Source organism: Oncorhynchus clarkii, chromosome 5, assembly GCF_045791955.1.
Source record: "Oncorhynchus clarkii lewisi isolate Uvic-CL-2024 chromosome 5, UVic_Ocla_1.0, whole genome shotgun sequence".
Classification (NCBI taxonomy): Eukaryota; Metazoa; Chordata; class Actinopteri; order Salmoniformes; family Salmonidae; genus Oncorhynchus; species Oncorhynchus clarkii.
Window position 1 is genome coordinate 95,843,620 of NC_092151.1, and position 14,938 is coordinate 95,858,557.

The 14,938-nt window shown below is 46.9% G+C and overlaps 1 protein-coding gene across 7 annotated transcripts in view; it reads right to left on the reverse strand.

The window, feature by feature from the left end:
- Positions 1-766: 766 nt before the first annotated feature.
- Positions 767-14,938, reverse strand: part of LOC139409588 (zinc finger and BTB domain-containing protein 11-like) — a 23,976-nt gene continuing 9,804 nt past the window's right edge. The window contains exons 3-13 of one of the 7 annotated variants that reach the window (XM_071154973.1): positions 14,228-14,459; positions 11,430-12,517; positions 9,088-9,396; positions 6,588-6,822; positions 6,326-6,493; positions 5,041-5,158; positions 4,295-4,376; positions 3,779-3,855; positions 3,356-3,531; positions 1,460-2,250; positions 1,105-1,207 (exon numbers count right to left, since the gene is read on the reverse strand). In XM_071154973.1, coding sequence (XP_071011074.1) covers positions 1,181-1,207; positions 1,460-2,250; positions 3,356-3,531; positions 3,779-3,855; positions 4,295-4,376; positions 5,041-5,158; positions 6,326-6,493; positions 6,588-6,822; positions 9,088-9,396; positions 11,430-12,517; positions 14,228-14,459 — 3,303 coding nt within the window. In that variant the 3' untranslated portion in view covers positions 1,105-1,180. Of the gene's footprint in view, positions 2,251-3,355; positions 3,532-3,778; positions 3,856-4,294; positions 4,377-5,040; positions 5,159-6,325; positions 6,494-6,587; positions 6,823-9,087; positions 9,397-11,429; positions 12,518-14,227; positions 14,460-14,938 lie in introns of all 7 variants that reach the window. The other 6 variants (XM_071154972.1, XM_071154970.1, XM_071154971.1 and 3 more) reach the window with 6 other exon arrangements.

Here is a 14,938-nt window from a genome sequence, read left to right on the forward strand (position 1 = left end):
ATCTAAAACAGAATGTGAGCTGGCAGATCAGGCTGGTTTTTCTACATGAGGAAGGAAACAGTGAATCGGGATCCAACTGGATTCTTTTAGAATTCTATGAAACAAACATCTCTCCTGAGATTCAACAATCGGGGAACTTCATGAAGGCAGTAAATTAACCTAGATTATTAATTCAGAATATTTTAATGATTGTCGTTATTTACACATTATACACAAGATCGAACAGAAAAGTCAAAACCTCAGTTCATTCAATGTACATAAACAAAATATATGGTACTTTCTGTCCCACTGTAGAGAGAAGGATGGTCCCCTGGGTTGAGGCGGAGCAGGGGCCTGGTCAACAGGACGAAAACAGCCAGGCAGGACCTCAATCTGTCCAATAACAACACAGATGAGTTTCCTTTGTGTCCTACTGAACCCCAGGTGCCCTGTTACTCCACACAGTCCCATCTCTGTCGAGGAAGCAGGTCTACCACTCACTCCACCTGGGGTTATGATTAGCAATCCAAGGGTCCCTCTCAAATGGCCCCTCTCAAATGGCCCCCCCCTTACATAGCGGCCCACTCAGAGCCCTATGGGCCATTGGTCGACAGTAATGTACTCTAACAGAGGATAGAGTAACCACATAGCCCTAGTCACCGGACCTGACCAGCTGATTCAGGGACACTACAAGGTTCTCCTCAAATAATGGAAGAGGGGGCGCAGTGCCACCTTGTGGACTAGCAGCGCCACTACGTAAAAATTAAATAAAAATAAAGAAAACAAGTTATTTTTTTAAACTTTATTTATCATTCAAGGCCTTTTTTGTTGCTCTAGATTGCAGGAAATGGCCGTTACAAAAGTGCCAAGGGGGGGGCATGTTTAGCTTTTGGCCTAGCACGACACAGCAGATTCAAATGATCAAAGCTCCATGATGAGTTGGTCATTTTAAATAGCTGTGTCGTGTTAAGAGCAAAAACCAAAACGTGGACTGAGTTTGGGAAACGCTGGCCTCGTGACTGAGTCAGTCTACTAGGTACCGTCTGTCACATCCCTCCACCTCTGCCATGTGAGTCACCTCAACAGACTGTATTACCTCCTGCTGCTCCATGGTCTGTATTACCTCCTGCCCTCCATCTCTCTCCTGCTGCTCCACGGTCTGTATAACCTGCTGCTCCATGGTCTGCATAACCTCCTGCCCTCAATCTCCCTCCTGCCCTCCATCTCCCTCCTGCTGCTCCATGGTCTGTATAACCTCCTGCCCTCCATCTCCCTCCTGCTGCTCCATGGTCTGTATTACCTCCTGCTGCTCCACGGTCTGTATAACCTCCTGCTGCTCCATGGTCTGTATAACCTCCTCCTGCTCCATGGTCTGTATAACCTCCTGCTGCTCCACGGTCTGTATTACCTCCTGCCCTCCATCTCCCTCCTGCTGCTCCACGGTCTGCATAACCACCTGCTGCTCCATGGTCTGTATAACCTCCTGCTGCTCCATGGTCTGTATAACCTCCTGCTGCTCCATGGTCTGCATTACCTCCTGCTGCTCTATGGTCTGCATTACCTCCTGCTGCTCCATGGTCTGCATTACCTCCTGCTGCTCCATGGTCTGTATTACCTCCTGCTGCTCCATGGTCTGTATAACCTCCTGCTGCTCCATGGTCTGCATTACCTCCTGCTGCTCCATGGTCTGTATTACCTCCTGCTGCTCCATGGTCTGTATTACCTCCTGCTGCTCCATGGTCTGTATTACCTCCTGCTGCTCCATGGTCTGTATTACCTCCTGCCCTTCATCTCCCTCCATCTTCACCACCCCAGGCAGCACACTTTGCTGGGACAGCACATAGTTCACCACCTGCATGATACTCTGGTCCGACAAGGTCGCGACCCCGTCACCCTGTACGGCCTGAACCGCTTCTACCGCCTCCACCGTCTCCTCCGTGATCAGCAGCGTCTCGATCTCCTCGGCCGGCGGCGGCTGGACGGGCCGGAGCTCGGGGGGGAGATCGGACGCCAGGATGGAGACGGCGTGTTCCACCTGAGTACCCTGATTGTGAAACTGTAGGGTATCTTTCTCCAGCATGATCTTCCCCGGCAGGAGGTCGCCGTGGCACTTGGTCATGTGCTTCCGTAGGGAGCGGGCATCGATGTGGGCTTCCTGGCACTCGGGGCACACGTAAGGGCGCTCGCCGGTGTGGGTGCGTACGTGTCTCTTCAGAGAGCGGGCGTCGGCCCAGGCTACGCCGCACGTCAGACACTCAAAGGGTTTGACTCCTGAGAGAAGAGGACAGGTGTCAATCAACACATCTCTATATGACCAGCACTACGTTGTACAGTCACCCAATCAACACATCTCTATATGACCAGCACTACGTTGTACAGTCACCCAATCAACACATCTCTATATGACCAGCACTACGTTGTACAGTCACCCAATCAACACATCTCTATATGACCAGCACTACGTTGTACAGTCACCCAATCAACACATCTCTATATGACAAGCACTACGTTGTACAGTCACCCAATCAACACATCTCTATATGACCAGCACTACGTTGTACAGTCACCCAATCAACACATCTCTATACTCCTCCAGTCACCCAATCAACACATCTCTATACTCCTCTAGTCACCCAATCAACACATCTCTATACTCCTCTAGTCACCCAATCAACACATCTCTATACTCCTCTAGTCACCCAATCAACACATCTCTATACTCCTCCAGTCACCCAATCAACACATCTCTATACTCCTCCAGTCACCCAATCAACACATCTCTATACTCCTCTAGTCACCCAATCAACACATCTCTATACTCCTCTAGTCACCCAATCAACACATCTCTATACTCCTCTAGTCACCCAATCAACACATCTCTATACTCCTCTAGTCACCCAATCAACACATCTCTATACTCCTCTAGTCACCCAATCAACACATCTCTATATGACCAGCACTACGTTGTACTCCTCTAGTCACCCAATCAACACATCTCTATACTCCTCTAGTCACCCAATCAACACATCTCTATACTCCTCTAGTCACCCAATCAACACATCTCTATACTCCTCTAGTCACCCAATCAACACATCTCTATATGACCAGCACTACGTTGTACTCCTCTAGTCACAGTGACTTTACGGTTTTAGACAGAGACAATAATTAGACCCAGTTGAACAGTGTTGTTTGCATCTTATATCTGTTTGAGATGCTGCTCTCATTGACCCGTCAGCATAGACGGCTCGATCTCAGGATTGGTTACATTTCTCCAGTCCCATCCCTCAGGTTTATAGCAAACCAAGTGGCAGGGCTGCCATTAGGTTGAAGAATGACAGATTGTGGATTTGTGTGTGTGTGTGTGTGTGTGTCTCACCCTGGTGGTTGTTCATGTGTCGCCTGTACTCTCGGAGCTGGGTGAACTTCCTGCCACAGTGTTCACACTCTCTCTCTAGGTTCTGCTTGACTCTGCCCTTCTTGCCATGCGTGGCCTTCTTCACATGTCTCCTGAACAGAGCCTTCTCAAAGAACTCCTTACCACAGACGTTACACCTACAGGACAGAGGAGCATTATAAGAAATATCCTGTTTAACATCAACAGGCGTCGAAGGGCTTTAACCGGGCTGCCTCACTCATTCGACAGAGAAGACCGACTGACTATAGACTAGGTCAAAGCTGACTAGGTCAAAGCTGCGTCGAAGGGCTTTAACCGGGCTGCCTCACTCATTCGACAGAGAAGACCGACTGACTATAGACTAGGTCAAAGCTGACGGCTGTGAACGCATTAGTGGGGACTCACCTGTAAGGCTCTGCCACGCTGTGGGACTTGACGTGGGAGTACCAGTCCTTCTTCCAGCTGTAAGACTTCCCACAGATCTGATACAATACAGAACATTATCTAACAATAGCACCTCACGATATGATAGAACCTCATGAAAGAACCTAATATAACAATAACAACATAATCTAATAACAATCTAATCTAATAACAATCTAATAACAATCTAATCTAATAACAATCTAATCTAATAACAATCTAATAACATTCTAATAACAATCTAATAACATTCTAATAACAATCTAATAACAATCTAATAACAATCTAATAACATTCTAATAACAATCTAATAACATTCTAATAACAATCTAATCTAATAACAATCTAATAACATTCTAATAACAATCTAATCTAATAACAATCTAATAACATTCTAATAACAATCTAATAACATTCTAATAACAATCTAATAACATTCTAATAACAATCTAATCTAATAACATATTCTAATCTAACATAATAATGACTACTCCCCACCTGACACTGGAAGGGCTTGAGTCCCAGGTGTTTGTTCATGTGCTGCTGCAGGTCTTTGGCCTCAAAGAAACTCTTATCACAGCTGGAGGAGGGATACAGTCATGATGTATAGAACAGAACATGTGCACGAATCCATTACACACACACACACACACACACACACACACACACACACACAGTGTTTCCCCTAGGACTTTTTCCAGCAACGGTGGAAAGTTAGCGTGGGAGGGGGGAGTGGTATACGGGACGTGGGCAATGCCGTTTTCTCCAACCTACATTTTAGAGGCCCTCCTCTTGGCCACAGAGACAAAATGTTGCTGTTTTATAAAAGCTAGTTTCCTGCAATTAAAAAAATAATAAAATCATGAGATAAAAAAAAGCAGTTTTATACCTAATTTCCTGCAATTGTATACATTTTACCTTATGCTGTCTGAGTGACTCAAACGTTATAAAATCAAAATGGAGGCCCCATGCCTCGACATTTTGGGAATTTAAGATTCTCCCCGACTGTCTAGTTTCTATTTTGGTTGGTTTTTATTTCTCAAACTTGATGTTATTTAAAAAAAATATATAAATCTCCATGATCTTTTCTACATATTTGATATCTAGTTTAAGTCGTATAAGTTTCCACTGAAAACGTTTTACCATCCCTAAAAATATTTAAATGTTTTAAATAAATCATTATAGGGGAAACACTGCACACACAGCTACAGAATCAGAGAGCGTTTATGAGAGAAGATCCTTACTGACTACAGGGGAATCCTCGTACGTCAGGTCTGGGCTGGTGCCTCTTTAAGTGTTTACTCAGACCAGAGGCTCGGTGGAACGACCTCCCACACTGGGTACAGAGATACTTAGATTCACCTGGAAGACATTTAACAGAGATACTTAGATTCACCTGGAAGACATTTAACAGAGATACTTAGATTCACCTGGAAGATACTTAACAGAGATACTTAGATTCACCTGGAAGACATTTAACATGGATACTTAGATTCACCTGGAAGATACTTAACAGAGATACTTAGATTCACCTGGAAGACATTTAACATGGATACTTAGATTCACCTGGAAGATACTTAACAGAGATACTTAGATTCACCTGGAAGACATTTAACATGGATACTTAGATTCACCTGGAAGACATTTAACAGAGATACTTAGATTCACCTGGAAGACATTTAACAGGGATACTTAGATTCACCTGGAAGACATTTAACAGGGATTTGACCATAAGATTTCTGAATCAAACTAGAGGTAACTGCCAAAATAAAAGGAACCACTTGAGTAAATGAGGGATACAGAAGTATATTGAACTTGTGCTTCCACACAGTTGTGGTTTCTTCGTTAATAAAGCAATGAACATCCCTTCATGCTCAGGGTCATGTATATTGTTTATGCTACCATGGGTAAAAGAAGAGATCTCAATAACTTTGACAGAGGGGTCTGAAAGGAGCATAGGAGGGGGGGGGGGGTTTGATCAGAGAGGGGTCTGAAATGAGCATAGGGGGGGGACGGCTCTGATTTGATCAGAGAGGGGTCTGAAAGGAGCATGGGGGGGGCTCTGATTTGATCAGAGAGGGGTCTGAAAGGAGCATGGGGGGGGGGGGGGGCTCTGATTTGATCAGAGAGGGGTCTGAAAGGAGCATGGGGGGGGCTCTGATTTGATCAGAGAGGGGTCTGAAAGGAGCATGGGGGGGGGGGGGGGGGGTGGCTCTGATTTGATCAGAGAGGGGTCTGAAAGGAGCATGGGGGGGGGGGGCTCTGATTTGATCAGAGAGGGGTCTGAAAGGAGCATGGGGGGGGCTCTGATTTGATCAGAGAGGGGTCTGAAAGGAGCATGGGGGGGGGGGGGCTCTGATTTGATCAGAGAGGGGTCTGAAAGGAGCATGGGGGGGGGGGGGCTCTGATTTGATCAGAGAGGGGTCTGAAAGGAGCATGGGGGGGGACGGCTCTGATTTGATCAGCTCCATTTGGCTCAGAAGTGTGACAAAGGATATGTGTAAGGTAAACGGTAATGTATAGACAGACCTGTGTGAATACTGGTGTGTTCCTCCAGACTTCTCTTACTAGCGAAGGACTTGTCACAGAGCAGACAGTGGAACTGTTTAACAGCGTCATGAAGACCTCTGTGCATCTTCAGGCTGTGTTTATGAGCAAAGGTCTTCCCACAGACCCTGCAGGAGTGGGGCCGTACCCCTGTGGAAATGATCATTAGAACAATGACAATGAGGAAGAGGAGGACGGAAGAGAAGAAGACTGGATTTGGGGGGGGGGGGGGGGATTGACTGACCAGTGTGGTTGAGCATGTGAATCCTCAGAGAGTACAGCTTAGGAAGAGTCTTTCCACAGATGTCACAGACAAACTCTCTCTTGGTGCGTCCCTTGGTCCTGCCGTCCCCCTCGAGGCCCTCCTCGCCGTAGGGCTGGGGGACCCTGACCAGGGGCGGCCTCTGACTCTTCTGGTGCTTGTGTCTGGTCAGATGGGCCCTCAGAGAGGCCGCGTACTGGAACTCCTTGTTACATAACTAGAGACAAGAGAGAGAGAGAGAGAGAGAGAGAGAGAGAGAGCGAGACAGACAGAGAGACAGAGAGAGAGAGAGACACACACAGACACAGACAGACACAGACAGACACAGACACACAGACAGACAGACAGACAGACACAGACACACACAGACAGACACACACAGACACACACAGACACACACAGACAGACAGACAGACAGAGACACAGACAGACACAGACACACACAGACACAGACAGACACACCGACCGAGAGAGAGAGAGAGACAGAGAGAGAGAGCGAGAGAGACTTGAGCAGGATTTCTAATGTACTGTATTTATTTCACTTGGCAAATAAACTTGAGAGAACAAATCACTGATACATCACAAAACCATCAAAGCCATATGACTGCCAGTCATTTTACATGACTCAGAGAGTCACTACTACACCTGGAGAACAGTGTTGTTGCTACGTACACCACTACACCTAGAGAACAGTGTTGTTGCTACGTACACCACTACACCTAGAGAACAGTGTTGTTGCATCGTACACTACTACACCTAGAGAACAGTGTTGTTGCTACGTACACTACTACATCTAGTGTTGCTACGTACACTACTACACCTAGAGAACAGTGTTGTTGCTACGTACACTACTACACCTGGAGAACAGTGTTGTTGCTACGTACACCACTACACCTAGAGAACAGTGTTGTTGCATCGTACACTACTACATCTAGTGTTGCTACGTACACTACTACAGCTAGAGAACAGTGTTGTTGCTACGTACACTACTACACCTGGAGAACAGTGTTGTTGCTACGTACACCACTACACCTAGAGAACAGTGTTGTTGCTACGTACACTACTACACCTAGAGAACAGTGTTGTTGCTACGTACACTACTACACCTGGAGAACAGTGTTGTTGCTACGTACACTACTACACCTAGAGAACAGTGTTGTTGCTACGTACACTACTACACCTAGAGAACAGTGTTGTTGCTACGTACACTACTACACCTAGAGAACAGTGTTGTTGCTACGTACACTACTACACCTAGAGAACAGTGTTGTTGCTACGTACACTACTACACCTGGAGAACAGTGTTGTTGCTACGTACACTACTACACCTAGAGAACAGTGTTGTTGCTACGTACACTACTACACCTGGAGAACAGTGTTGTTGCTACGTACACCACTACACCTAGAGAACAGTGTTGTTGCTACGTACACTACTACACCTAGAGAACAGTGTTGTTGCTACGTACACTACTACACCTGGAGAACAGTGTTGTTGCATCGTACACTACTACACCTAGAGAACAGTGTTGTTGCTATGTACACTACTACACCTAGAGAACAGTGTTGTTGCTACGTACACTACTACACCTGGAGAACAGTGTTGTTGCTACGTACACTACTACACCTAGAGAACAGTGTTGTTGCTACGTACACTACTACACCTAGAGAACAGTGTTGCATCGTACACTACTACATCTAGTGTTGTTGCTACGTACACTACTACACCTAGAGAACAGTGTTGTTGCATCGTACACTACTACATCTAGTGTTGCTACGTACACTACTACAGCTAGAGAACAGTGTTGTTGCTACGTACACTACTACAGCTAGAGAACAGTGTTGTTGCTACGTACACTACTACACCTAGAGAACAGTGTTGTTGCTACGTACACTACTACACCTAGAGAACAGTGTTGTTGCTACGTACACTACTACACCTAGAGAACAGTGTTGTTGCTACGTACACTACTACACCTAGAGAACAGTGTTGTTGCTACGTACACTACTACACCTAGAGAACAGTGTTGTTGCTACGTACACTACTACACCTAGAGAACAGTGTTGTTGCTACGTACACTACTACACCTAGAGAACAGTGTTGTTGCTACGTACACCACTACACCTAGAGAACAGTGTTGTTGCTACGTACACCACTATACCTAGAGAACAGTGTTGTTGCTACGTACACCACTACACCTAGAGAACAGTGTTGTTGCTACGTACACTACTACACCTAGAGAACAGTGTTGTTGCTACGTACACCACTACACCTAGAGAATAGTGTTGTTGCTACGTACACTACTACACCTGGAGAACAGTGTTGTTGCTACGTACACTACTACACCTGGAGAACAGTGTTGTTGCTACGTACACCACTACACCTAGAGAACAGTGTTGTTGCTACGTACACTACTACACCTAGAGAACAGTGTTGTTGCTACGTACACTACTACACCTAGAGAACAGTGTTGTTGCTACGTACGCTACACTTGAATCGCCTGGTCTTCTCGTGTTTGAGCGTGTGCATGATGAGAGCGTAGCGTCGTTGAAACGACAGTCCACACTCTGAACAGACGTGTTCTCCCTCCACCTCACTCCCTCCATCTGGATGGGCGGGGCCATGCTCTGGCCACTCCCCCACATCCTGCTCTGTGATAGGCTCAGCTCCGTCTGCCACGCCCTCCACTGACAGGATCTCCTCCATGTCCGTCTGGACAGCAGTCTCCATCCCGATCAGTGTCGCTGCGGCCTCAATCACTTTAACTGGTCTCTTGGCGCCTCCGCCTCTCTTCTTGGGGGTGTTGGGGTGAGATTCAGGGGGAGAGATACAGAACAGTTGGGTGAAACCGCTCTCTCAAACACACAGATCAAAGTCTGCTCTGCAAGACTAATGTAAAATCCTCGCTAATTCATCTACAGTGTTGTGAAAAAGTATTTGTCCCCTTTCTGATTGTCTATTTGTTGCATATTAAGGGACAATGATTTTGTCAAACAGGGGAGAATTGGGTGTTGCATAACTTGGTTAATTAAATAAATGAATATGTTAAACTTAGGTTCCTTTATTTAATATTAAGTTTTGGTTAAAGATATGATACAGTTGAAGTCGGAAGTTTACATACACCTTAGCCAAATACATTTAAACTCAGTTTTTTTTTTTACAATTACTGACATTTAATCCTAGTAAAAATTCCCTGTTTTAGGTCAGTTAGGATCACCACTTTATTTTAAGAATGTGAAATGTCAGAATAATAGTAGAGAGAATTAATTATTTCAGCTTTTATTTCGTTCATCACATTCCCACTGGGTCAGAAGTTTACATACACTCAATTAGTATTTGGTAGCATTGCCTTTAAATTGTTTAACTTTGGCCAAACGTTTTAGGTAGCCTTCCACAAGCTTCCCACAATAAGTTGGGTGAATTTTGGCCCATTCCTCCTGACAGAACTGGTGTGACTGAGTCAGGTTTGTAGCCCTCTTTGCTCGTGCACGCTTTTTCAGTTCTTCCCATACATTTTCTATAGGATTGAGGTCAGGGCTTTGTGATGGCCACTCCAATACCTTGACTTTGTTGTCCTTAAGCCATTTTTCCACAACTTTGGAAGTATGCTTGGGGTCATTGTCCATTTGGAAGACCCTTTTGCGACCAAGCTTTAACTTAACTGATGTCTTGAGATATTGCTTGAATATTTCCACAATTTTCCTGCCTCATGATGCAATCTATTTTGTGATGTGCACCAGTCCCTCCTGCAGCAAAGCACCCCCACAACATGATGCTGCCACCCCCGTGCTTCACGGTTGGGATGGTGTTCTTCAGCTTGCAAGCCTCCCCCTTTTCCTCCAAACATAACGATGGTCATTATGGCCAAACAGTTCTATTTTTGTTTCATCAGACCAGAGGACATTTCTGCAAAAAGTACGATATTTGTTCACATGTGCAGTTGCAAACCGTAGTCTGACGTTTTTATGGCGGTTTTGGAGCAGTGGCTTCCTCCTTGCGGAGCGGCCTTTCAGGTTATGTCGATATAGGACTCGTTTTACTGGATATAGATACTTTTGTACCCGTTTCCTCCAACATCTTCACAAGGTCCTTTGTTGTTGTTCTGGGATTGATTTGCACTTTTCGCACCAAAGTACGTTCATCTCTAGGAGACAGAACGCGTCTCCTTCCTGAGCGGTATGACGGCTTTGTGTCCCAAGGTGTTTATACTTATGTACTATCGTTTGTACAGATGAACGTGGTACCTTCAGGCGTTTGGAAATTGCTCCCAAGGATGAACCAGACTTGTGGAGGTCTACAATTTTTTTCTGAGCTCGTCTGATTTCTTTTAATTTTCCCATGATGTCAAGCAAAGAAGCACTGAGTTTGAAGGTAGGCCTTGAAATTAATCCACAGGTACGCCGCCAAATGACTCAAATTAAGTCAATTAGCCTATCAGAAGCCATGACATCGTTTTCTGGAATTTTCCAAACTGTTTAAAGGCACAGTCAACTTAGTGTATGTAAACTTCTGACCCACAGGAATTGTGATACAGTGAATTATAAGTGAAATAATCTGTCTGTAAACAATTGTTGGAAAAATGACTTGCGTCATACACAAAGTAGATGTCCTAACCCACTTGCCAAAACTATAGTTTGTTAACAAGACATTTGTGGAGTGGTTGAAAAACTAGTTTTAATGACTACAACCTAAGTGTAAACTTCTGACTTCAACTGTATCATTCAGTGTCAGAAATGTGCAAAAATAGAGAAAATCAGAAAGGAGGAAAATAGTTTTTTCATGGCGCTGTACACAGTGACTCTGATTATGTTGGTGTTGTAGTCTACCTTGGGGGTGTTGGGGAGCTGTGGGGGTGCTGGGTCCTTCTCCAGCCCCATGTGTAGCCTGACGTACCCTCCCTCCCCCACGGAACGCTGCCGTAGGCGTCTCTTATAGGGGTCATGGGTCCCCTGCATATCTTCCTGGATCTCCTCTGCAGGGGGAGAAACTGGCTCTGGCACTTCCTCGTCAACAGGAGGCTCCTCCACAACTTCCTGCTTGACTTTGGCAGGACGCCCTCTCTTCCTTTTGGGGAGTTGTGGAGCAGGGGGAGGCTTGGGGGAGGCTGACTCTGCCTTCTGGGACGCTGATGATGATGATGTTGTTGACGCATTCTCCTGTGGTGTTAGTGTCACTACAGCCAGATGGACCACCTCTGTAGGGGCAACATTCCCTGGGTCCACACTGATGAGGAAGGCCCCTGGCTCCATGGAGGGGGAGGCCCCCTCTCCCTCGTCCCCGTCTTGCGGCTGCTGCTCCAGGGCCAGACAGGCTGACACCACGGCCAGGGACTCACTGGCTCCGGCCTGGCCGCTGTGGGTCACGACCGTCATGGTCTCGGTCTCTCCAGTAGGGGAGAAGAGGGTGACCGACTCGCCTACCCGGGCCTGGCTACTGTGGGTGACTAAAGTCACCGTCTCTGACCCTGCCTCCCCAACCACGGTCATAGTCTCCCCTGGTTCACCTCCCAGAGCCTGGGTGACTACAGACGTCAGATCCCCTCTGAAGGACTCTGTGTTTGTGTTTGCCATGACAGCCAAGGAGTCCAGGTCATCCCCTGCTCCAGCTAGCCCAGTATGAGTCACCACGGCATGGCCGTCGCTGCCGATGGTCATAATGTAGGCCCCAGGGTCTTCATTCGGGGCCTGTTGGGGTGCCGGCTGGCTGGACACCACCGTGTGGATGTCTCCTTGCTGGTAGACCATCAGCTTCTGCTCCTCTACCTTCTTGTGGACGGACTCACAGATCTGAAGGACCTCGGCCATCAGAAGGTGTCGGGCCAGCGTGGCAACGTCGGCCATCACACAGAAGTTGAAGCAGAGGTTGGAGGTGTATGCAAACTCTAGCAGGGGGAGGAAACTGACCTTGCTGAAACCTGAGGGAAGAGAGAGAGAGACAAGATGTTTCTCTGAATGATGTACTGCTGCCCTCCTGGTGTCTGACCCCATCTGACCCCATGCTAAATGATGTACTGCTGCCCTCTTGGTGTCTGACCCCATCTGACCCCATGCTAAATGACGTACTGCTGCCCTCCTGGTGTCTGACCCCATGCTAAATGATGTACTGCTGCCCTCCTGGTGTCTGACCCCATGATCAATTATGTATTGCTGCCCTCCTGGTGTCTGACCCCATCTGACCCCATGCTAAATGACGTACTGCTGCCCTCCTGGTGTCTGACCCCATGCTAAATGATGTACTGCTGCCCTCCTGGTGTCTGACCCCATCTGACCCCATGCTAAATGACGTACTGCTGCCCTCCTGGTGTCTGACCCCATCTGTCCCCATTCTAAATGATGTACTGCTGCCCTCCTGGTGTCTGTCCCCATGCTAAATTATGTACTGCTGTCGCCCTGGTGTCTGACCCCATGTGGTCCTGTGGTGTTTAGTAAGAGTATAGTGCTATCAACACCAAAGTTGTGGGTTCAAGTTCCACAGGGATCACTTACTAAAACGTATACATGATAAGTACACTACATTACCAAAAGCCTGTGGACATCTGCACATCGAACATCTCATTCCAAAATCATGGGCATTAATATGGAGTTGGTCCCCCCCCTTTGCTGCTATAACAGCCTCCACTCTTCTGGGAAGGCTTTCCACTAGATGTTGGAACATTGCTGCTATAACAGCCTCCACTCTTCAGGGAAGGCTTTCCACTAGATGTAGGAACATTGCTGCTATAACAGCCTCCACTCTTCAGGGAAGGCTTTCCACTAGATGTAGGAACATTGTTGCTATAACAGCCTCCACTCTTCTGGGAAGGCTTTCCACTAGATGTAGGAACATTGCTGCTATAACAGCCTAAACTCTTCTGGGAAGGCTTTCCACTAGATGTTGGAACATTGCTGCAGGGGCTTGCTTCCATTCAGCCACAAGAGCATTAGTGAGGTCGGGCACTGATGTTGGGCGATTAGGCCTGGCTCATGGTCGGTGTTCCAATTCATCCCAAAGGTGTTCGACGGGGTTGAGGTCAGGGCTCTGAGTAGGCCAGTCAAGTTCTTCCACATCAATCTCGACAAACCATTTCTGTATGGACCTCGCTTTGTGCACAGGGGCATTGTCATGCTGAAACAGGAACGGTCCTTCCCCAAACTGTTGCCACAAAGTTGGAAGCACAGAATATTCTAGAATGTCATTGTATGCTGTAGTGCTAAGATTTCCCTTCACTGGAACTAAGAGGCCAAGTTCGAACCATGAAAAACAGCCCCAGACCATTATCCCTCCTCCACCAAACTTTACAGTTGGCACTATGCTTTGGGACAGGTAGCGTTCTCCTGGCATCCACCAAACACAGATTCGTCCGTCGGACTGCCAGATGGTGAAGTGTGATTCATCACTGCAGAGAACGCGTTTCCACTGCTAAAGAGGCCAATAGCGGCGATCTTACCGGGGACAGCTCTAGCAGGGGAGACATTTGACAAACTGACTTGTTGGAAAGGTCCGTACGGGCCATTCTACTGCCAACGGAGATGGCATGGCTGTGTGCTCGATTTTATACATGTGGCTGAAATAGCCAAATCAACTCACTTGAAGGGGTGTCCACAAACTCTTGTATACATAGTGTACCTTTGAATACATGTCTTACCTGAGAGGTCGACCACCGCTTCGTGACTGGACACAGCTCCCTTCTCTATAAACAGCTCATTAAAGTAGTCGCTGCAGGCGGCCAGCACAGCCTTGTGAGCCCTGTGCTCCTCCCCCTCGATCAGCAGCGTGATGTCACAGAACTGGTTGTTGAGGCGCTGCTGGTTCAGCTTGTCCAGCATCGTCTGACCGTGTCTGGGAAGGTACTGCTTCACAACTCCTTTACTGTCCACCTGGATAGATAACACAGGAAGTCATGACTACTGTCCACCTGGATAGATAACACAGGAAGTCATGACTACCGTCCACCTGGATAGATAACACAGGAAGTCCTGACTACTGTCCACCTGGATAGATAACACGGGAAGTCATGACTACTGTCCACCTGGATAGATAACACAGTAAGTCATGACTACTGTCCACCTGGATAGATAACACAGGAAGTCATGACTACCGTCCACCTGGATAGATAACACAGGAAGTCATGACTACCGTCCACCTGGATAGATAACACAGGAAGTCCTGACTACTGTCCACCTGGATAGATAACACAGGAAGTCATGACTACTGTCCACCTGCAACACAACTGGGGTCTCATCTTACTATCCACCTGCAACACAACTAGGGTCTCATCTTACTGTCCACCTGCAACAAGCCATATTACAGAGGAACTTGATGTGATTAAAGCCTTTAAGGCTGGGAAACCTCCAGT